General features: G+C 34.0%; 1 protein-coding gene across 1 annotated transcript; it reads right to left on the bottom strand.

The window, feature by feature from the left end:
- Positions 1–1,151: 1,151 nt before the first annotated feature.
- Positions 1,152–21,244, bottom strand: LOC145037864 (BEACH domain-containing protein C2-like). The gene is made up of 32 exons (XM_078986612.1): positions 19,532–21,244; positions 18,093–18,877; positions 17,212–17,856; positions 16,365–16,499; positions 16,166–16,270; positions 15,561–15,674; positions 15,291–15,367; positions 15,111–15,192; positions 14,556–14,807; positions 13,218–13,849; positions 13,038–13,122; positions 12,739–12,933; positions 11,227–11,781; positions 10,153–10,296; positions 9,572–10,021; positions 8,923–9,041; positions 8,468–8,537; positions 8,292–8,375; positions 8,106–8,162; positions 7,931–7,999; positions 7,501–7,587; positions 7,309–7,425; positions 7,018–7,167; positions 6,763–6,847; positions 6,550–6,670; positions 6,376–6,472; positions 5,651–5,764; positions 4,667–5,033; positions 2,936–3,663; positions 2,735–2,857; positions 2,415–2,596; positions 1,152–1,440 (listed from the first exon to the last, which is right to left on the bottom strand). Exons 1-31 carry the CDS (start codon positions 21,234–21,236, stop codon positions 2,462–2,464), a joined length of 8,484 nt encoding a protein of 2,827 aa, XP_078842738.1. The 5' UTR covers positions 21,237–21,244; the 3' UTR covers positions 1,152–1,440; positions 2,415–2,461.
- Between the last annotated feature and the right edge of the window lie 1,750 nt (positions 21,245–22,994).

Genomic DNA, 22,994 nt, shown 5'->3' with positions numbered 1-22,994 from the left:
TTCAAACTTCTTTCTCTTTAAAATCACCAAAACAATACCAAAATGCTCTCAAATGGCTACCAGATCGCAAGAACACACAAATATGGATTAGGATTTTCGTGAGAGTTGCTTAAAGGTGAGAGGGAGGCTAGACTAAGAGCATAAGGTTCTTTATATAGGGATCAAACCCTAAACTTTAGGGTTTTAGAGACTGGATGCATATGCTACACGTACGTGCATGGAATCCGCACCCTTATCTCTTGAGTACGTTGAGTGTACATCACATGGTACCCCCACGTAAGGCACTTCCTCAGCCCAATCACAAGGGCCCAATGATCCAAGTCCAAACCAATTCAATTCAATTCAATTCCTTAACCTTATATAAATATAAATAATACCTTATAAGTCTTGGGCATTACATTTATGATGTCTAATAACTTAACTATTAAGACTTATGGAATATAAAAACTTAAATGAGATTAAATATTGGTTATGAAATTTTTTGAGGGTGTTTAGACTCACTTGTAAAGTTAGGCAAACATATAAACAAAGTATAATAGTCAAATGGGGAAAATGTTATTTGACTTTTTTTCAATATAATATTGAGCTTAATGTCTCTTTAGAATTCTAAGGTGGTAGGGTAGCTGGTTTGGGTGGGGATGACGATTCCTAAACTTCTTTCATTTTAGGTTAATAAGTGGCTAGTTGGGGAGGAAACCTCAATGGAATCAAGGATATATTTCTATTTAGAGAGGTGCTTACAGAAATAGTTCAACACTATGTTTATTTCTTTTCTTCTAATGTCCCTTGATAACACTACACTTATTTCTCTTCTTTTAATTTCCCTTGAAGCCAATTAGTTCCTAAAGCTTGACATGATGAAGGCACTTTGAAGCCAATCAATTCCCCTACAACACAAGTACAAGTAGGCTAAATGGAGCCCTAAATGATCCCGGGTGGGCCTAAGTCCAATACCCATACATCTAACCCTCATTTTCAGGTTTTATCGTATTTGTCTAGCTAAAGATCGGTTTCAACAATATAATGGTCACTTCACTTAAAGTTTACAAAATTCAAGAAAGAATCTATCGAAATTCATTAAGTGGTTTAGAGTTACCTTTTAGCCATGTCACCAATTGCAACCTAAATTCACATAGAAACAAAACTGAAGATTGGTCTTAGCACTTTTTCTTCTATTTCTAACATATGAGAATACATGTAGTATTACATTAGAGTAAAAATGTACAATTTACAAGGTCAAAGTCAAAATTTACTCAAAAGCCCCTCTAGTGTACATCTAATACTCTGCAATTCATATATACGAAGCCGGGAGAAATATTTGTACACGATAACTCAAGTCAAGATACTGGCCATCTTGCTCTTCTGGTCAACGGTCAAAAAGTTGACTTTCCCCATAAATTTCATAAAATTAGCATCTCATCCACCATCTTCAAGCTGAGCCTACATGCATTGAAGGTTAACTTTCAAATATTGGAGTTTCGATCACATCATTCGAACAAAATAATCTTGTTAAAAAAAATTCAAGATAAATTACTCATTTGTCTATTATTGTTATTATCGTAAAAAGGGGACCATGTTTACTATTAAGGGGTACTCTAGACATTTTACTTGTAGGGATCAATCAATAATAAGAGGATTAAAAATGCATTTTATGCAAAACCGTTTCAAATTTTGTTTTCCAATTTATTTAACAAGGTGATTTTTTACATGAAATATGGAACGACGTTTTATTTGAAGGCCAAAAGATGCAATATTTTACTGGTTGCATAATTCACAACAATGACCGAAGTTGGTAATATGTGAAACATCATTGCAAAAACTAGTAAAAATGTGAATTGTATAAATTGGTAAAATAAATAAGTAACAAAATTATTGCATAAATAAGGATAACCACATCATGAGTTGATAAATAAAGTGAATAAATTGGTAAAAGAGTAACACATTGTTGCATAAATAAGCATTTAAAATGTTTGCATTTTTTGGTTCTTGAATAGAACTTAGAACACATTGTATATTTCGTCTAAAAACCCGCTGTCTCATAAATTTGAAAAAAAAAAAAAGTGAAACTTTTCTGCATAAAATGTGCATTTAACCCTTATCAATATTGAATTTTTTTAGGTTGTCATGTTTGACAAACAAAAATATAGCTTATAAGCTATCTTCTTAAAAAGCAACTCAGAGTAGCGCTTCAACGAGCTTACTGAACTTTTTATTTTGTTTTTCCACATATACCCTTTAGTAATTACAAAAAACTCAATCTTCTGCATGCATTTTATGTCGTTTTACATATTTCAGCTAGTTTATCGGTTAGCAACAATTTTCCAGTTAGCACTAGCAGCTAGCTTTTCAGTTAGTCCTCCAAACATTGCTAAATTTATCATACAAAAATTGTTTGATATAATTACCAAACGTACCTCTGACTTGGTCAAAGTAGTAAGAAGTCTTCTTGATGTGACACTTGCTATTCATCATCACTGGAAACACTTGCCAAGCTCCTCCTTGATCTCCTCCTGCCCCTGGTCAATCCTATAAGACTGCTTCCTGCCCTCCGAACAACCGTTGTGAACTTCACCTGAAAGACCCCCGAATTAATTCTCTGGAATAATAACAGTAACACCAATCAACCACTAATCATGATACCACTGCATGTGTTTACGTGCAAAGAACGATTTTTTTTTTTTTTCGGGAAAGAGAATAGTCTTTTGAAGATTCTGGATTGGATTTGTTAACTTACAGCAGGATCTGTGAAGATTATTAACTTTTTGTCAGATGTTGACACCAATAGATTAGTGTTGTCCTTGTTCATCGTGAGTGCTGTTATATCTTGCCCTTCTTCAAGTCTCATTGTGTGAAATACCTGTTAAAATCCGTTAACAAAATCCAAATCCGAATGAAAAAGTATGTATCATGAATCAAAAACATTCCCGATTTTTACCTTCAAAGTATGCAGATCGATGAAACAAACGGAAGGAGATGGAACATCTAATCTCTCGATTTTAGAACCTTCATTCGATTCAACAGTTTCCGAGCAAGAATTTATTCCGATCAAACCACTCCGGCCATCGAAAGAAATCTCCATACAGTGAACGCTACACGAGAGAGGAAGACGTGATTGAGCAATTAAGATCCCGTTAAGCGTGAAGCTTGAGAGAACACGCAGTGAATTATTCCAGGTCACAATAATGCCATGTTTTGAAAGCCTGACAATATCAGCCTTCACACCATGAAGCTTTCGAAGCAATCGACCTCTAATCACCGAATGAAGCAAAACATCTGACAAATTAGAGCAGGACGCAACAGCTCCAAGATCTGAATTCACACAACAATCAATAACTTCTCCGAGATGACCACGGATTATCTGTATGGGACCTTCGATACGTCTTCTTCTGTTTTTATCAATGAAGCTACTAGCAGCGGTGGTGGCGCTGACTGAAGTTGGTGTGACAGTGCCGGTGGGCGGCTCTGAGATGTTGCCTGACCGGAATCGTGGTGACCGGTGTATTCTCCAGATTAAAATGGTGGTGTCTCGGGAACCACTAACCAGGTATTTGCTATCGGGTGATAGAGATAAACAAGTCACCGGTGCGCAATGGCCTTTTGCTATCTCTAGGGTTTTTGCTCCATCGGGTGAAATCAAGCGGATACTGTTGTCCACGTGTCCACCTAGTATGATATACAATATTTGTTATACAGCAAGTAAAGTTTCATAATGATAATGAGAGAATTAGGTGTGAGATCCATGTATTACATGAATTTAATTAAAAAAAACAAATATAAAATTTTAACAATTTGATAAGTTTGAATTTATAAGAAAAATAAGAAAAATTTGAATTATTAAAATTAATGAGACTTTAATTTATTGAATACATTATATTTATAAACTATTTCTAATAAATCCTTTACATATATATTACCTTACACATTAAATGTGAAATTTTAATTTAATAAAACAAAAAATACAATAAAATGACAAGTGGAAAATAGAAAATTTAAAAAATTTAGAAAATATCATGTATCTAAAATCTAAATGAATGAGAAGAGGATAAGTGGCAAAAAAACCCTTCATTTATTAAGGAGGATTGAAAGAGGGATATGCCTAATTGATATTCAATGGATTAAACTCTATCATTATAATATCTTATTTTAGCCTTCAATAATGGTCATTGAACTCTTAATAGAGAAAATGAAATTTATTGATAAATAATTTCTTTTTTTAAATGTCATATTGAACTTTGTAGAGTTCATTTTATTGTATGAAAATTTTGGTAGGTTTGTATGAAGAGTAGATAGACAAAATGACAATCTATTAAACTCTAAAGAATTCAATACAGGCCATACAATTTTTAGTAACCCTAAACTGTAGAAAAATCTTCATTTTAAGACTATAAAACATCTTAAAAAGGGTAACAAAATATTAGGAATATTGATTATTGACAATAAACTTACATATTTTAATTATTATTTAGGATGTGTTTGGTATAGTTAATTTTAACATAACTTATTTTTTTAAAGTTTATTATTGGATTATGTGGTATCAAAACAGTATAGCGGTTTAATCAATACAAAAACTAACCAAGTGTCTAAACCATTAAGATTGTGAAAGTACGTTGTGTTTTTCCATATATTCCGAATTATCAATATAAAAAAAAAAAAAAAAAATCCTTACCTGTGATAACTTCATTGTTATATGTGATGGAGACGATCGAAGAGCTTCTAATCCCAGAAGCTGGGTAGGCATGAGCCTGGGGAAACGTCCGTGAGCGGGACCTACTTTTTCCTTTAAACATACGCAAGAAACCACCACCGCCACTTGAGTTTACACTACTTTTTCCATGTTGAAATATGAAGGGCAGTCCATGTTCATCGGGTGTATTTGGATGCCATTTATGTAATGCTATGTTTGCTGAGGGGGCATTCGTGTCAACTATTACAAGAGCATCTGAAGTTGCATGAATGGCAGATGCAGGTAGATTGCAGTGTTGTGGAGATGGAACATGATAGGGTTTCACTTCTTTGGGATTCCGAAAGATTGTCTGGCATTAGAATAGAGTAATATCACTTATTTACCTTTATTTCACATTTTTATTAGAGTAAAGAGTTACATTTTTTTGTGTCTAAAAACTGTCTAGAAATTTTTATCCTTATCTGAGGTTTTTGTAATGTTTCAGGCCCATGTTCTACGTAAACCGACTATTTTTGTTCCCCGAGTATAGCTTTTTTTTTTTTTTTTTTTTCTAAATTTGGTTCTAAAACATTACAAAAACCTCAAATAAGGACCAAAATAGCAAAAGAAAACTTTTTGGGACCAAAATTACAAATTTTGGTTATGCTTTGGAACCAAAGATGTAATTTACGGTAAGAGTAAATTACAAAAAAGATCCCATGCTTTTTATTTTTACCGTGTTTTGTCCAAAACTGAATCCTTTTTCAGTTTGGTTATATATCAACGTTTCATATCGATTTTGGAACTTTGAGATAAGGACCAAAATCAAAAATTCTCAGGGACCCAAATCCATATGAAACTTTGAAAAAAAGGACTAAAATCGAAAAACGTTTTAATTTAGACAAAACATAGTAACAACAGTAAGTAAACAGACCATACATTATAATTTCCTATTTTTATCTTTTGCTTTCTTAAATAAGAGGTCACCTGCATATGAAGAACATCTGCAACTTGCATCTTTTTTATATGAGGGATCGCCAAAAGACGTGAAGGGGTTTGTCCAACATAAGCAATTTGATCTTGTACAACACGTCTTTGAACCTTTGTAATGTTCATTCAACAGAATAAGAAAAAGAAGTACAAATCCAACAACAAAATACAATAAAAGTGTTAGTAAGGGTAAACTGGTCATTTTCTACTGATCCGGTGGTGGAAATTAGATAGTGTTAAGTAGAGGGACGAAAATCGTTTCGATTTCTTCTTTAAGGGATTAAAAAGCTTAAATTGAAGTCGAAGACCAAATCCGTAATTTTCACATATCGTTGACCCAAATCATTATCACAAACTTCATAAAAAGTAAATGTTGCAATTTTCATGAGACTTCCCATATAAGGAAGAATGTCAAGTTTCATGGGACAGTGGGGCAATAATAATAATGAATAAAATCATAAAGAGACTTAGATTTTTCTTTTTTAATTAATGAATTTAGCATAGACATGACTTGATCGGGTAAGCTATATGTAAGTCTTAATTAATGTAGAAAAAACAGCTTAAAAATGAGTTACTAAGTCCTAACTTGTCACAAATTTTGTCCTCTCATTTCCCAAGTGTGATGTCACTTTCTCAAATATTTTAAAGAGTAAGTTATATTTATGGTTCCCAACTTTTAAATATCATTTATTTTGATGAAGGAAAAACAAAAAGGGTCTTACTGGATCCTGAATTTTGTCTATATCAACAGCCCCTTCATACGTGATGTGAAAGAACACATTGTTTGCTGCAACAGCTTCTTTCCCTTGTTGCTTGTACCTAATATCATAAAACCATCAACCAAAATTGCAATTTTTTAAAATACAAGATAATAAATGAAAAAAAAAAAAACCTACCCAAATATGAGATCAATCCACTCATGCAAATGTGCAGAGACATGTTCACTCTCGAGAGCCATTCGATGCTTATGCATGAAATCAACCGCGTTTTCAGCCCATGGAGGAAGCTTAACAGAATCTGAGAACAAAAGCTATATTAGAAAAAAAAAAAAAAAAAAAGATAGCTTTCAAAAGTGAAGGGCGAAAATGGAAAGTAATTGAAGTTTATACCTATTCTATCTCCATGTTGTGTGGTACCAAAATCAACAGAATTCTCATTCGTCAACATTTCCGGAAGGTAAAACATCTCAGGGACCTTTAAAATAAAGAAAATCAAAAAAAGATAATATAAAATATGTTCTGTAGAAACAGAAAGACAAAAGCATCTGACAATCGTACAATTTAAACAAATATACTCAACAGAAGCTAATCAGCTTTAAAAAAAATAAAGCGCGATAATTTGTACAAATTTAAACAAAGTCATACCAATTCCTTCACATCATTCATATCCTCAAGAACTCCATTCCAGGTGGCATTGATATCAGAGAACATTCTGTCTGCATGTTCAAATTTGCCACCATGTAATCGAATTGAAAGGGTAGTAAATGGTTCGACTCTCATGAGATAATACAGCACCTGTCAGATAAGAACACAAATTAATTTTACATTTGCATGTCATAAACTCATAATCTTGTTAAAACAGACTTTAGAAACAATTTGAAGGGTATTTTGGGTACAACATTCACAAAATAATGTGCAAATAATTGGAAAACCTACTGTCCCAGCTGTTGAGTAATGTGAGCCATAATGGTACTTGGGTATGGCAGGATTGTTATAGCTGGAGTAGTTTTCCTGGAACTTTTTAAATCTTTCATCATTTAGTTCTCCAATGGGCTGAAAAGTAATTTTGACCTCTTTGTTAGGGTAAAGTTTGAAATGCAAATTATAAAAGAAAAAAAAAAAATTGACCTTGGAAAGATCTCGATAAGATGAAGGATTGGAAAGATCCAAATGAGTTGACTTGTAATCTGAAAGAATCCAGGGGAAAACAGGATACTGCAGTGAAATGCAAACTTATTAGCATAATCAATGAAAATTTAATCCAATAACATGATTAAAATATGGGACTAATCACAAAAATAACCAAAACTGAGAAGGTAATATCACAAAATGATCACCTTTTCAACTTTTATCAAAAAATTACCACCTATTTCGTGAAATACCTTTTATTTTATTTTTTGAAAATTGCTTCTTCTGTAGCCCCCAACTAGTGGGGATCACAGATAAAGCAGTTTCGTAAAAAAAAAGGTTATTTCACCAAAAATAGGTGGTCATTTTGTGGTATTGCCTTGGCTATTTTTGTGATTAACCTTAAATATTTATTTTTGGAGATATTCACCTGGGTGATGTCATTATAACTACGCCCAGCCAGTGTATTGAGCTGCATTAAATATTCAAAGTTGCTGATCTGTAACAGAAATAATTAGCAATTTTCATTATTTAAAGTCAAGATATAAATAATTAAAAAAAAAAAACGTGGCATAAAAATTAAAATTTCTTATTTTCTATTGTACCTCCCAGCGTGACCACCTTTCCATAAGTTGAGCCCGTTTGAGAAGTTGTTCAGGTCTCTAAGACAAAAATAAAACAAATGTAACATGGTTCTTAAATTAAACTATTGTGCGTAGTAAAAAACTGCAATTTTCTTGAGACAAAAGGGTATATTAGTCATTAACAACGTTTGTTGGATGCAAAAAAACCTGAGTTGCCAAGTAAATATTGTTTAAACGGGGAGGGCGTGCATGAACAATAGCTCGATACGCGCTCATTCTTGCCTCAGCATTCTGAACAAAAAAATGTCAACAAAAAAGATTTTATAAACTAAAGTCAACATCATGTTCTTCAAGGAACATATTGAAATGTTAATAAAAAATACCCCGAAATCGAAGAAGAAGTTTGACCGGTCAAGCATAAATAACTCCAGAGCACTTCTCCGTAGGAGATATCTGTAAGAATGGTACAACTGTGAAGCTAGTCAAATGTTGTTACTGAAGGGTATTTTAGACATTTGTACATACACAACCCATGTTAGGGTTTGTTTCTTTTTTGACTTAATGGGTATTTTATTCATCATTGGAATGACTTAATGTGTTAAGCCAAAAACCCAGCTTAATGTATTACGACACTAACCATCCTTTACCTATTTGTCTTTTTTCTTTTTTCTTTTTTCCTCGTAGACCCTCTCACGCTAAAAAAGATGAATTGTGAAATTCGTTTTTTGGAATATAAGGATAAATGGTCATTTAGTCTCTTATATGTGTACATTAGTTTATCTAGATAAACATCATTACCCATTCAGTCACTTTAACCTAAGTAGTCTATTTATCTGACCTTCTATTGTGTACTTGATGAAGTAAAGACATCAACCAACTTCGGTCCTTATCTTCACCTTTATCTTCGGATTTTCTCTCAGACTTATCAACAAGAAAGTTAAGTCTCCTAGTTGTTATCTGGAAACAAAAATTGTACATATAATTAAAAACACTTTAAAAAAATGTAATAATGTTGCCATTATGGGTGAAAAGTTTGAAGTAAATTGCTATTATGGTAGAAACAAGAGTATAATTATTTTTACCTATAATAACAAGGTGCTTTACGTTTGTTACCAATATGGGCAATATACATTAATTTTGACCTATAATAGCAACATATTTTTATTTCTTTACTGATAATATCAATGTACTTCATTTTTTTTACCTATAAATTATAGTAATAGCAATATACTTTACCTTTATAACCAATACAACAATGTACTTTATTTTTTACCCATAATATCAACATACTTACATTTTCATTTTCTATCTATAACATCAACATACTTGCATTTCGTTACCAATATGAGCATTGTACATTATACCTCACATATGCCTATTATCAGAAAAAATATAAAAGTATGTTGTGATTATAAATATTGTTGTTATGTGCACAGAAAATGTAAGCATGTTGTGTTTATATATATTTTGGGTAAAAAATAATTTACCTGAAATGTTCCTTGGCGAACTTTTAGTGGTCGAATCATTGATGCAGGAAGTTCAAGAATAATTATTTCATAATGTTCACTAGCAATGTATCCAGGTCCAGCTGCTGATGGACTTTGTGGAAAATCTTGATAATTTGTAACTTGTGGTTCTGTAGAATCCATTGGAATCTGCAACTGTTGTTCAGCAGTTGCAGATGATCTTGTATGAATATCTTCATACAACCACATATCATCTGTGTTTCCCTCAATGTTAACAACTGTGTCTTGTTCATCATCTTCATTTGCTAGTTCTATTGAGATAGATTCTAGGGCTAAGATTGAGGCCTTAGGATCTTTATCGTGGTCTAGAGAAATTGGAGGAACATTGGAATGATCTGATCCTTTGTAGTCTCTTCTTAGACATCTATGCATCCTTGAAGGAGTTTCCATGTAGTCTACTTTCCAAAAAACCTATAAATCGGAAAAGTTCTAATTTTCAGAATTTTTTTTAAGCGGACTCATATGCATGAGATTACAATTCATTGAGTGGTGTATGTAACAGTGATGAAATGGTAGAAACATGATAAATGCAAGTAACATACACGTTTAGGATTGCAAAGCTTTTTACTCAATAATCCAAAAAGACTTTCTGTCTCAATTAGGTAATGGATGAGTTTACGCCAGGCACGTATACCAGTAGATAAACGATGTCGAGCAACAAAATCAACTCGAGCACGTCTATCAACCTAAAAATAAGAAGTTTAAATTAGAACTTCATTTGAATTTAGAAAGAAAATAAAACATAGAAGGAAAGATCAAATTACAAAATGAAAACAATTATATATTGGGAAATTTTGCACTTTAACCACTTATATTTTTTTCCCAATCAAACCATAAAAGTTTGACATTTACATGTCAAAATGGTTAATTAGAAAAATTACAGGTTTTGGTTGATATAAGAAATTACGTGTGAAACCTTATATAACCGGTCAAAAACACTTATACTTTATTTTTTCTAATCATAGCGTAACAGTCTCAAAAAAAAAAAAAAAATTAACAATTTTGACCTGCTAAAGCAGATTAAAATGGTTAATTTGCAAAATTACACGCAAAATCTAATATAACAAAATCATTGGGGAAACCTCATACAACATGTCAAAAATTCTGAAACTTTTATTGTTGATTGAATAAAGTTTAATATTACTGATTAAACCGTATAGCTGCCCAAAATTTAATAGTTTCTTTTTCGTAATCTGTTTATGGAAAAAAGAGGGAAAATTACAAAAAAGAATTATATATTTTGAACAATTTTGAGGTTTAAGCCCGTATACTTTTTTTTTCTTCCAGTCAAACAATAAAAGTTCTAAATTTTTTTTTTTTTCCAAAATACCCATTTTTACTGGGGATAAAATCAGTCATGTTCTAAAAATTACTGGTGAAACCTCACATATTAAAAGTACTGTGCAACCTAATATAACAAGTTAAAATGGTTAATTTACAAAGATACCGGTTTTTACCTGATAGAACAAAATTACCAAAGAACCCTAACATAATGTGTCAAATTACTTATGAAACTTATACAATTTGATAAAAGTATTAGTGTTTTAACCACAAAACTGCCCAAAATATAAAGTGTTTTTTTTTTCTGTAAGTTGCCTAAAGAAAAAGAAATAAACCTCGGATCGTTGCATGTTTCTGGCAAAAGCTAAACTTCCAACAAGCAGAGCAACAAATTTATACGACAATGCATTAAAATCTTTCCCATAAACCGATTTCGTATCAACCGACTGCAAACATTCAGTCCAAGCAGTTCCCATTGCTTCAGAGACATTCCATCTCATCACACGTTCCATATCACTTTTCCCCCTCCTCTGTCCAGATGTAGCCATAGCTATAGCACTCAATCCTCTTCCAGACCCTATTTTTGCATTCCTTTCAAGATCACGTGCAGCAGCCAAAGCAGCTGCTCTTGCAGCAGCTTTATCCTTTAAAGCAGCTGTTGCTTTCTTGGAAGCGTCTAAGGATTCCTGAAAGCTTGAAAACGTATGAAGTTTGGCTGTTTTTCTTCCAAGTAAAGTAGAAGAATCACGCTTTAAATGGACATTCACTGCAGGAGCAGGAGCCACTGAGTCCCCTCCAGCAGCACCTGCTGCAATCATGGCCAATGACATTGCGGCAGGTGGCGATGCAAAAGCAGCAGCCCATCCAGGAGCAATCATAGCAAGCGCACCCTAATCACAACAAACAGTTTTTCATTTTTTCCGATTCAATACATTATAAAGATATTCAGAGTATGCATGGCTTCCATGTGTTGAGAGATGTTGGTTAACATGAAAGAAAGAATATGCCCCACATTGGTGGAGTGTAAAAAGGTAGAGTGGGCTCCAGATGTATGCAACTACAAAGAGTCCACAGCTAGAGTGTCACGGTGCCCCAAACGCCCCAATCAAATACACTTTTTAATCTTTTATGTGTTTAATTCTTTTCTTTTCTTTTCGTTCTTTCTTTCTTTAGATAGTAGAAAAGTGTTGGTTAAATATAGGGGTGCCAATTGATAACAAAACACGAAACAAAATTGGAACAAAACTGAAACTTGAATTTGTGTTCGTGTCGAATTCAAAAAAACACAAAGTCATGTCGGATTGTGTTCATGTTCGAAAATCAAAACAAATTTGACATGACATTACACATGAATGTCATGTTTGCCTTGTTTTGTATAATTAGACAAAAGTTAAGTAAACTAATTGTTATTTTTGTCGTGTTTTCATCGAGTCATTTTCATGTTAGCAAGAAATATATGACATCATGTCGTGTTGTGTTTGTGTTGCATAAAATATTGTCGTGTCAGATAAAAAAAACAACATAGTTACCCAATCTGACACCCCTAATTAATTCTTTAGAATTTGGAGAGTGCAGGTTTATCGAGGAAGGGGGTGGGATTAGCTTGAGAGATATGTCTCTACGATCGCAATAATTTATCATATAGTGAATTTTTCTCCGCAGATGCCTATGGTTTTTTTTTTCCAGTTTTGTAGGTTTTTACACATTTTTGTGTTCAAATTTTATATTATTTTCCATTAGAGGGATTGTTGGGAATCATTGAGACCATTTTCAAAACACGATGCAGGTCTGCCAATGCATTCCGGTGAAAGATACTAAGAGAGGAAAGTAGGGGAAATTAGTTCAACCTCTATAGGTGTTGCATCAACGTCTAGGGCTGGATCATCAATAGCAAGGGGATTTAGTTCATCAGGGGGGCCAAGTTCATAAATTTTTGCCAAAAGTGGGCGCCACCTCCTTAGAACCGCAACAAGTGGTGGGACAATAGCTTCTAAATATTGTTTCCTTAAAGGGAGTCTATCCTGGCTAACAGCATGCCACACCTGCACATAACCAGGATACTTTCCAAATTAAGCAAGTGCAAACCTTGAATTCAAGATTACAAGAAACAGTTATTTAAGGTTTTCTATTTAAATGTGAAACAAACCTCAGAATATATAACGCATGATGCAACCAATACTCTTTGTCGCTTGGTCTCAGAAACCGGCATGTTCAAGATTGGTGAAAGCACACTATTGATCATAGATGGAAAAAGTGTTAAATCTGTTAGAAATCACATTATCTCAGATGAAATAGAAGTAAAAAGAGGAGAATGTTAAGGAAGTACCTCCACAATAATTCTGAATGGGGTTGCCTCATTGATCTTCCAGGACTACTTGCTACGGATGAAGGGGCACTTCCATCATCTCCATGTAATCTTTCATGCAATCCATAATCACCATTATTAACACTCCTCATAATCAACCCATATTCACCACCATCATCATCTTCCCTCAAAGAAAGAAGTGCCATACGAAGCATGCATAAAAATGGCTGATCACTATCTAACAACTGATAAAGAGCAGACATACCCCCCATTCCTCCACTCGTACCTACACTCATACCCAACCCCCCACCCAACCCACATTCATCTATCAACAAAGCTTGTAGCATGTTGACACATTTCTTTATTAATGGAATTTCAACCCAATTACCATTTGAATCTGTTTCTAAACAAGATTTCCAAGAGTCCCACCCACTGCCACCACCACCAAAGTCAACGGGGTTTGAGGGTTGACCAACACCATACCATAACCGACTTCTGTATTTCCATCCTTCTGATAAATCCATCACACAACTTCCGTATGATACAAAAGCACATGAAACAGCATCATAAGGTTCAGCTGCTGCTGCAGCTGCAAGGCGTTCCATTTCAGATGCTGAAATCTCACCTTTACCATCAGCCATATATGAAAGATCCTGATCAAAATAAAAAATAAAAAATAATTACAACTTTAGCACTCAAGTTTAGATGTGGAAAAGCATCCAGACATAAAAAAATCAAAATGGGTTGAGGTGAGAACAAGTAATTTTTACACTTTGTATCCATTTCTGTTGAGTTTTGTAAATAAGTAATATATACAATATGATTCCAATGAAAATAAGTATTAAAATACAGTATGGCCGACTTTTTCCATTTTAGCTGAACTATTTTTATTTGACCCGATAATATTTAGGGGTAAATGCCAGCAATAGCAATGTAGTTTCATTGACATTTTTCCTATTACAACATTATAGTTTAAATAATCTACCCTTATAGCAATGTCATTCAAATACAAAGCAATTGTCACTACTTAATTTGGTAGATTTTTTCAATCATAATGTTCTAAAAAGAAAAAAGAACTGAAAACTACGGTGTTATAATTGGGTTGATTCTACAAAGTAAAATGTCATAAAAAGAAAAAATAATTAAAGTGCAGTGCTATAATAGAATAAAAAAACAAATGCAGCTCTCCCTAACAAACAAAGAAACAAAAGTATGTTTCCATTTCAAGCAATTTACCCCTAAAACATGACCCAAAAGTTGATCCATTTTTAGGTAAATGTGTCGAAATGGTGGTCTCTACTCAATGAATTGAATTATTTACCAAGGCATCTCAACAAATAGAACAAAATGAAAACATACATCAAAAGAAAGTCCTTCAAAGTCTTTAGATGAATTCCCTTGTTCCAATGGTTTTAAACCAGCTTGAAAATGGCTAGAGCTAAATAGTTTGCTTTGAAGGCGTAAATGATCCTCAACAAGCATTAACATCACAATTGCATTTTCCACCAAAGCCACAGAAAGTATGGCAGCATTTTCCACTTCTGCCCTTGAGACCTCAGGAGGTAACCCAAAGGATCCCAGACCAGCAGATGCTGTGGCAATAACTTGTGTCTGCAGTGAAAAAAAAAATGAAATTAAAATGCTATAATTGCTTAGATTTTTCAAAGTACAATGTCTTAGTGAAAGTAGATACTAGCAACAATGCAAATACAAATAATAACGTTGAAGGTAAAGAGAAGCAAGGGTAGGCAGGTGAATACTGTACGAATACACAAATAGTGAAAGCAGATACTGACAATAAAGCAGATACAAGCAATAAAGCAGAAAGTAAAAAGAAGCAATTTCAGTCACCCACAATGTTCACAAGCCAAAAAAAGAGGGAGAAAAGGAAGAAAATTGAATAAAACTTTTGACCTGAACCCGTAGGTCTCTAGCAATGAAGTCCAACGACTCCCCCAAGAGCCTTCTTTTAAAGATGGGCAATGATTTCTCACGTCTTGAAGATTAAAAAAAATAAAAAGATCATTGTTAAAGATTGGTTTATAATCGTCTTTATTATTTCAAATCATGGTAATTTTATAGAGCACAACATACCTAGCCCTCTTCTCTCCCGTGCTTGATCCCCCTACCATTGAAAGCCATTCTGCACAATGAACTGTAGCTTCAATATCCTGTCAATGGAAAGTATGATCAAAAACAATATAAATGAACTGATAATGATTGAAATTATGAACCACAGATGCTTTTCATAAGAAATCGAAAGAAACAAGCACGCAATGTTTTAGTGCAAATCGATAGCCTATTCTTCAAAAGATTAACAATAATTCATTAATAAGTTGCAAGTTAATTAATACTACAACAAACCTTCCATCCATCCTTTTCACGCATTGAATGCTCTAATATGATGATGAGAAAATTGTGTACGAGGTCTTCAACCTCTCTTATGCTTGTAGACATTGAAGCGTTTGTTGCGCCCATCTGTAGGAACAAGAAATACATTTAAGGTTTGTTTGTTGTAATGGAGTGTAATCACAAAGGAATGGAATGAACGTAATGGAATGGAATGGATCATTACATTCCATTACGTTTGGTATGCTCAAGGGAATGGAAAATCATTCAAACACATTTGTTATCTATAATTAGAAAACTAAAGCACTAATTTGATGAATAAAGAAAAAACGTTATTTTATAAAAATAAACTTTACTCAAATAAAGATATATCTTTAAATAATTTGCATATATAAACTAGTCTTGATTTTTTTTAAAACAAAAATATATTTATCATTTTAAAATAATTGAAGTTTTGATTTTTTTTTTTAAAACAAAATTAATAGAATTGAAGATAATAATAATACTCCTCCCCCATGGAATTAAAATCAATTCAAGAGAAGAATTCGCATTCCATGATGAATGCTCCATTCGATTCCTTTGTGGCAAACAAACAAGATTTTCAAGAGGAAAAGTAAGACCTCATAATTAGATATAAGAATTTCCAAGAGCCACTCAGGCCATTCCTCCATCTTAGTGAGACTGATTCTGTTTTCTGAATGACTGCAAGCCAAAATCAAAAGATCCTGAAACAAATGGAAAAGCAAATACATATAAAAGTGAAAATAAAAAACAAATTACACAATACTCCTGAAATACGGTGAGTGAAAATAGTAGTACCTGTAACGCTCGAATTTGAAAACTCTTTGTTGCATATGGGAGTGAACGCAAAAGAACCAACAAGAGCTCTAAATGCTCAAAACGATGTTGTGGATCATAGAAATTAAGTTCCTCATCTCTTGCTGATGAATTTAACTAAAAATGGAAAAAAAAAATAAAATAAAGACCATGTTTATTACATGGGAAAAGGGTCATAAAAAATGTTTGGAATAGTTTATGCAGTATTAAAACGCAATAAGCTAATAAGTTGTTTTTAAAGAAGCGATTTTGTTCAATCCAAATGCTCAAAGTGCTCATTAGCATTACTAAACCGCCGATTAGTTAATATGTAACTATTTTTATGAAACTGCTTATTAATGGTACCAAATCGCAATAATTTAATAAGCACTTTAAACAGTCAATCCCAAACACCCTCTTAATACAAATTAAAAACAAAAGAGAAAACTGAAAGATTGTTAAAATAGTAAGACTTATTGAGGTACCCAATAAAGATATGTAGACTAAAAACTTGATTACAAGTAAGAATGTCAGATTGATCTGAAACTAAGAGTGAGGATAAGCGAGTCTGCTTAAAAGCCATTTGTTTCTATACTTAAGTCATCATTAAGCTGTAAGCAAGGGGGGAGATGCTTATTAAAATTAACTTATTTAGCTTATTCCTAACACAACAAGCTGATTTTTAAGGATTTTATCAAAACACTTAAACTTAGCTTATTGTGGTGGGAATAAACAATAAGCAATAAGAACCCTCTTTTTTCCTATCCAAACACCCCCTTAAGTCATCATCAAATCTAATAAAATTCCAATGAAAGTGAAACTACAAGATTAGTAAAATAGCATGACATACCGAGGCACTCAATAAAGCAGTATAGACATTCCCAGTCATAAGCCTATTTGGTGCAGCTTGAAGAGTCTTTTGAAGAGCAAAATGTAGAAGTGAAACTTTATCATCAAACATACTCCCTGCACCCTCAAGCAAACTATGAAGGTTACCCGAAAGATCCGTAGGCGCATGAGAACCAAATTTTAAATATCCTGAGCTAACTAAAGCCCCAAAAAGCCCAATTATCGCAACAACAATTCCATCACCTTTATCAATGTTATAAATATTGGTTCTTGCATTTTCAGCATTTATTGAGAAACTTATACCACCCAAATTCTTGATGAGTTGACTTTCGGAAGCTGATAGTCTGCTTCCTACACTGGACGCTGCAAAGACACTGTTTTGTCTATGAGGGTCAAATGATGAAAATTCACTTCCATTGAAGGATGTGTTATCATCAGCATGACTATTATCTGGATACCCACTACCACTTTCGGCTTCATAATCGTGGTCTTGTATATCATGATCTCCAGATTTTGCTTCCCGTTGTAATAAGACTAGAAGTGTTTCTATACCACCACATGATATGAATGCCTCTGCAAAAGTTTGAGCTCTAGAAGTGTTTGGTTGTATCACTAGTCTGTATATTAGGTGCAATGCCCTTGAAACCTGTATTGCAGATAAAGTAATCAAGAATCAAGGGATTAACAAAGCCACAAAGGATTAAAACCATAAACAATATTCAAGAACGACAAAGGAATAGGATAGATCATTACATTCCATTGTCCTGATGGAATGAATCATTCAAACAAGTTGTTTGTTAAGTATAACTACAAAACTAAATAAAATTTAACTAATAAAACAAGTTATTTCCCAACATGATGAAGACAAGGGTGGAATGTTACCTGATTTGGTTGTGGACAATCAACCAAGAAGCCAAGCAAACAACGAATATCATTCATAGCCATTGGAGGAGGTGCTGCCACCAAAATAAGCTCAATAACTACTAAAAGCTCATCAACTAAAGCGTTCACTTCTCCAACTGGACGTGGTCCATCACTCAAAGAAAACGTATTCATTGAATCTTTTTCATGAATTGTCCAATAACATCTCCTACATCCATCAAGTAATGTTTGAATAGCTTTCGCATCACGCATTACACTTGACTCTTCAAAAACCATATCTGCTAACGATGATAAAAGCTTCTTCTGTATCCCATAGCTACATAAGCTCCAAATCCTCAAATCCAACAACAAGGTACTAAAAAGTTGTACTTTAAGCGTAAAATCGCTCTTCTGAGATTGACATAAACTCACAACAGCTGCAACAATTTCCTCATCTGCAACAGTATGCTTGGCAACATCAACTGAAGATAAAGTTTTTAATAGATGTGTTAAAACTTTTGATAGAACTTCAGGGCCTCTTGCACGACAAAGTTCGTTGCTATTTCCAAGGTGTTTGATTGCTAGTGATATGATTCTGAATATTGGTGCAGCAAGAGCCGTTGATGCTAGACATGCATTAAGATTGCCTTCTTCGGGTTCCAGTGTATCATTGTTAACTTTGCTTACTACAAATGGAAGTAAAGACATTGGGCCTCCATATGCTAAGGCCCACAAAGCTTCTGCAGGTCGCATTCTTGTAGTTACAGGCACGTGACCTATAACCTCAGCAGGTCTTTGGAGTAAACCTGCTGAAACATAAATAAGTAACGTATGTCAAAAAAAATTTAAACAATAATCCAAGTATTCAGAAAGAGGTACTCCCTAAGGATCATAAAATTTTAAGAGAAATATTTATCCGTTTGCTTATTTTCTGAACTACCCTACAACAGAGACAATATGTTGTGGATTCATTTTCTTTGTAATGATGATGGATACCCTACAACAGAAAGAGCCTAAAAGGTCATAAAAAGATATATATTTAAGCAGTATAAATTGGAAATCTTTGTAAAAACATATATTAGCAAAATTAGTTTTTCAACAACAATATCCAATCCCATTAGAATGGGGTAATGGGAAGGTAAGATGTAGGTAGCCTCTACCGAGGATAGGAAGACTGAGACCATATATGACATCATAAGGAAAAACATGATTCAACACTGATAATATCATTCATATGTAACGTGAATAATAAACAATGATGCGTGACTAAAGAAAGAAAAGCAAAAGAAGATACAAACAATAAAGCTGAAAGGAATGCTAGGCAAGGGTAGGTCGGTAAATCAAGCACTAACAATAAAGCAGGAAGCAGATACTAGCAATACAAGCTCAAAGTAAAGAAGGGGACAATATATTTGAATTCATTATTTACGATACATGAAAACAAGATAAATGCACAAAACCTGAGGGGCCGGAGGGGGAAGCATCCGGACAATGACGACCACTAAGTAAAATCGGATGATAAAGAAGGTGAAGGTACCCTCCAATTTCTGTATCCAAACGCGCACTTTCCTCTTCAACATTTTGCACATGTGGATTTGTTGGCAACCATAATAAGCCTGAAGCATTACCAAATGAAGGAAGTGAATCTGGTCCCCTAGAAGCCAACCTACCAACCATCTCTGGTCCAATCGGTTCTTTAAAAATATAAATAGGCCCCATTTCTGCAAACAAGGGGCATTGTCGTAAATTTCGCAGCAAACCACCCTTTTTTGGCGACGGACTTGTACCAATACAACAAAATGATAGCGGCTTTGTGATACGAGGGAGATCAATAGAACGAGTTTCTTGCAAATTCCCATCAATGTACAATCTCAATTCATTACTTGAAGTATGCTCCACACCAATAAAATACCACCGTCGTGCCTTAAACGCATGAGTAAAAGACACATTTGCCCTTTTCCCCTTTCCACTTCCAACCTCAACCTCCAAGAACTGAGCTTGAAAATACGCCTCTATACCCTGATTATTATCACCCGATATAAAACTAAACAAAAACCTCTTGGATTTAGATTCCGCGTCCTTTGTTTTATGTGTAGTCTCTGAAAACGACTCAACAAAAATCCACGTGGCAAACGTGTATCCATGAAGAAAAGGCCAACGACCTTCACCCGGACATAACAAACCGGAACTTTCCCCATCAAACTCAAACGAAGCTTTTGGGCCCCTCGACTCCTTCCCACGTAACGCCTTTTCTAAAGAAACCATTAACCTTAAAGCCCATGGAGTTTTAATCATTCGTTTAACTAACCGAAACCACGTCTTCAATTCGGTTACAGTAACTGAATGTCCCGCCAAATACTGCAAACACGAACACAACGGGCCCCCATTCCAATGTAACTGCTTTGTGGACCCCACATCATCTAAAAATATCTTCTCAGCTGTTTCCAAAAGTACCATTGTCAAACCAGCCGAACAACACAAGGATCGGTTTCTTGTACATGCGCGTAAAATAGTACGCAAACCACGAACTAACCGAGTTCTAGGTGACATGAAACCAACACTGTCTGTTAACCATGGAAGCCACGGAATAAGCTCGCCTGAAATTATCGCAGCTTTTGAGTTTTTCATCACACTAGGTTTATTATTATCATCATCATCTTCATCAAAAGATTCAACTCCCCCCATTGTTGTGAGAAGTGTATCAACTAGTAAAAAAGCAACACTTTCTGGATCGAATCCATCTCCACAATCCTCTACACCACTCACCATATTCTTTATGGTGTCCATACTTTCGGGTTGACCCATGATTGCAGAATCCACTAACCGTAGGATTTCTGTGTTCATATCAAGTGGGATGGATTTCGGTTTGGGTTTTGGTGATGAGGGAACAAAGTAAAACTGTTCGGTGAAAAAAGGTGAACGACCCTCTTCTAGATTATTAGGATCATGGTTTGCTTTAATAGCAGCTAGTGAAGATCCGTTTGTAATAGGTAAGTCATACGTGTCATCTGTAACAACACCATATGGATTCATTAATTTATCCAAATCTTTCTCTCTATCTAAACATGCTTGCTTCCAAAGAGCATCCACATCATTAGTATCGGTATAGGCCTTGTTATTTACACGGCCATTATCACCACCACTTTTTTCTTTTCCACCGTCCATGATCTCACTTTAACTAGTTGTAAAGAAACAAATCTTTATGCATGGTAACCTGAAAGATATCATTTTATTTAAAGTGTCAATTAATCAAACATAAAACAAGATAAAGTAATATTATAAAATGAATAAAGAAATTTATTATGATAATTCATGATTATGGGTAATGATCAGAATAACAAAATAAATCATAGTGCAGGAGATTGTGTTTGGATGTCCTTCTACCGGTTGAAGCAGTAATAATCAGTTTTGATTGTATCGACCATTACAATGAATGGAATAAGGGCATATAAGTAATTTTAATTGCCCTTTGATAATGTAGAGATGGATGTGGCTTGAAAGTAATTGTGTGGGAGTGTTTGGTTGTGCTTTTATTGCTTGAAGTTCTAATAATCATGTATTTTGATGGTTTTTGATGTTTAACAAATTCTGATATAAGGAAGAAATTAAATATAATGAGTTCTATCAAATGTGACCCCAAGTAGCCAAGTTATAGAAGACGATCATACACAGAAAAAGATGATTACTTTCACGTTGAAAATCCAAACACTTCTTTAGAACCATAGAGTTTACAAGTGAAGCTCAGTCATGCAATTTAAAGAAAGTAAACAACTACTTAAAAAGGTTTGAAATTGGAAATACCCAATTTGCAGTGATCCAAAGAGACAAGGAAACACAATTTGAAAGATTAGCAACCACATTGTAACGCAAACTAGCATCTTTAAATTCCAAACTTAATTCTCACCCTACAAACCCCCAAATGGTATCAACATCGTAGAGAATTTCTCAAAATTTCCATACAATACGCAAAATTCCCATTTGGGGACAAGCATGGAATCAGGGTTTTCATCATTTTTTGAGCAAATAATCGAAGAAAAGAGTAGGAAAAAAAATCAGAACATTACCTAATCGTCGTTTCTTAAATGCTATAACAGCTCCGTCTTGTTGGTATCATGGATCCATACGGGTTTGATGATATGAAATCGTAATCTTCTGTGGGTTTTTCGTTTTCGTGGATAATTCAAAATCCCAGTTGATGAAATTGACATGAGGAACGATGAATCAAGGCGGATTGTGGGATTAATTTTGTTCCGGCGATGTTCATATCACCGAATTTCGAGCGTCGTAACTCCGTAAGCCACCCCGTCCATGCAACGGTTTGTCGTTAAAGATTTGGGCAAATATAATTCGTCAACTTTCGTCAAATTCATACGCATGGTCTAAAATCTAGCATAGCTTGAAGGGTGTTTTTGTCTTTTGATCATTTTTTCTTCAATCTATCATGAAATTAAGTGGATATTTATCTAATAATTTCTGCTTCAACCTTTCGTACCCTTACTAACATAATAACTCATACATGGACGATATACATAGACTCAAACACTAACATGTGGGGTATGTATAAAATTAGCCATAAAAACTAGAGGTTACAAAAATTGACACGACACGAAACCCGATACGAAATAAACAGGTTTTGATAAGATATTTCAACCCGTTTAAATATACGGGTTGACACGACACGACACAAAAATTAAATGGGTAAGGTTAAGGTATGACTCGAAAATGACCCATTTATTTATATGCAAGTTTTTTGAATTATTTCAATAAACTAGAAAGATACAAAACGAAAACCATAAGTAAAAGAACACCTTCGAATTGAATCATTTTGTAATGTTGAAATGGCTTAGTCGTCGAGATCAAGATTCATTTCAGTTTTTCCATTCTCGCCCAAATTACCTAGTCTTTTTCACAACCCTCACATCC

The sequence above is a fragment of the Lactuca saligna genome, chromosome 3 (genome assembly GCF_052625555.1).
Source record: "Lactuca saligna cultivar CGN05327 chromosome 3, ASM5262555v1, whole genome shotgun sequence".
Classification (NCBI taxonomy): domain Eukaryota; kingdom Viridiplantae; phylum Streptophyta; class Magnoliopsida; order Asterales; family Asteraceae; genus Lactuca; species Lactuca saligna.
The sequence above is the reverse complement of the archived record's forward strand: the minus strand, read 5'-3'. Positions and strand labels throughout refer to the sequence as shown.

What these genes read in the sequence shown, in the direction of transcription:
- LOC145037864 (XM_078986612.1), bottom strand. Translation starts at nt 21,236, where the DNA reads ATGGACGGTGGAAAAGAAAAAAGTGGTGGTGATAATGGCCGTGTAAAT. An exon ending in TTCTTATATCTAATTATGAG is followed by an intron (nt 15,675 to 16,165) that starts GTCTTACTTTTC and finishes TTGTTCCTACAG; the next exon opens with ATGGGCGCAACAAACGCTTC. An exon ending in ACGGGAGAGAAGAGGGCTAG is followed by an intron (nt 15,193 to 15,290) that starts GTATGTTGTGCT and finishes TTAATCTTCAAG; the next exon opens with ACGTGAGAAATCATTGCCCA.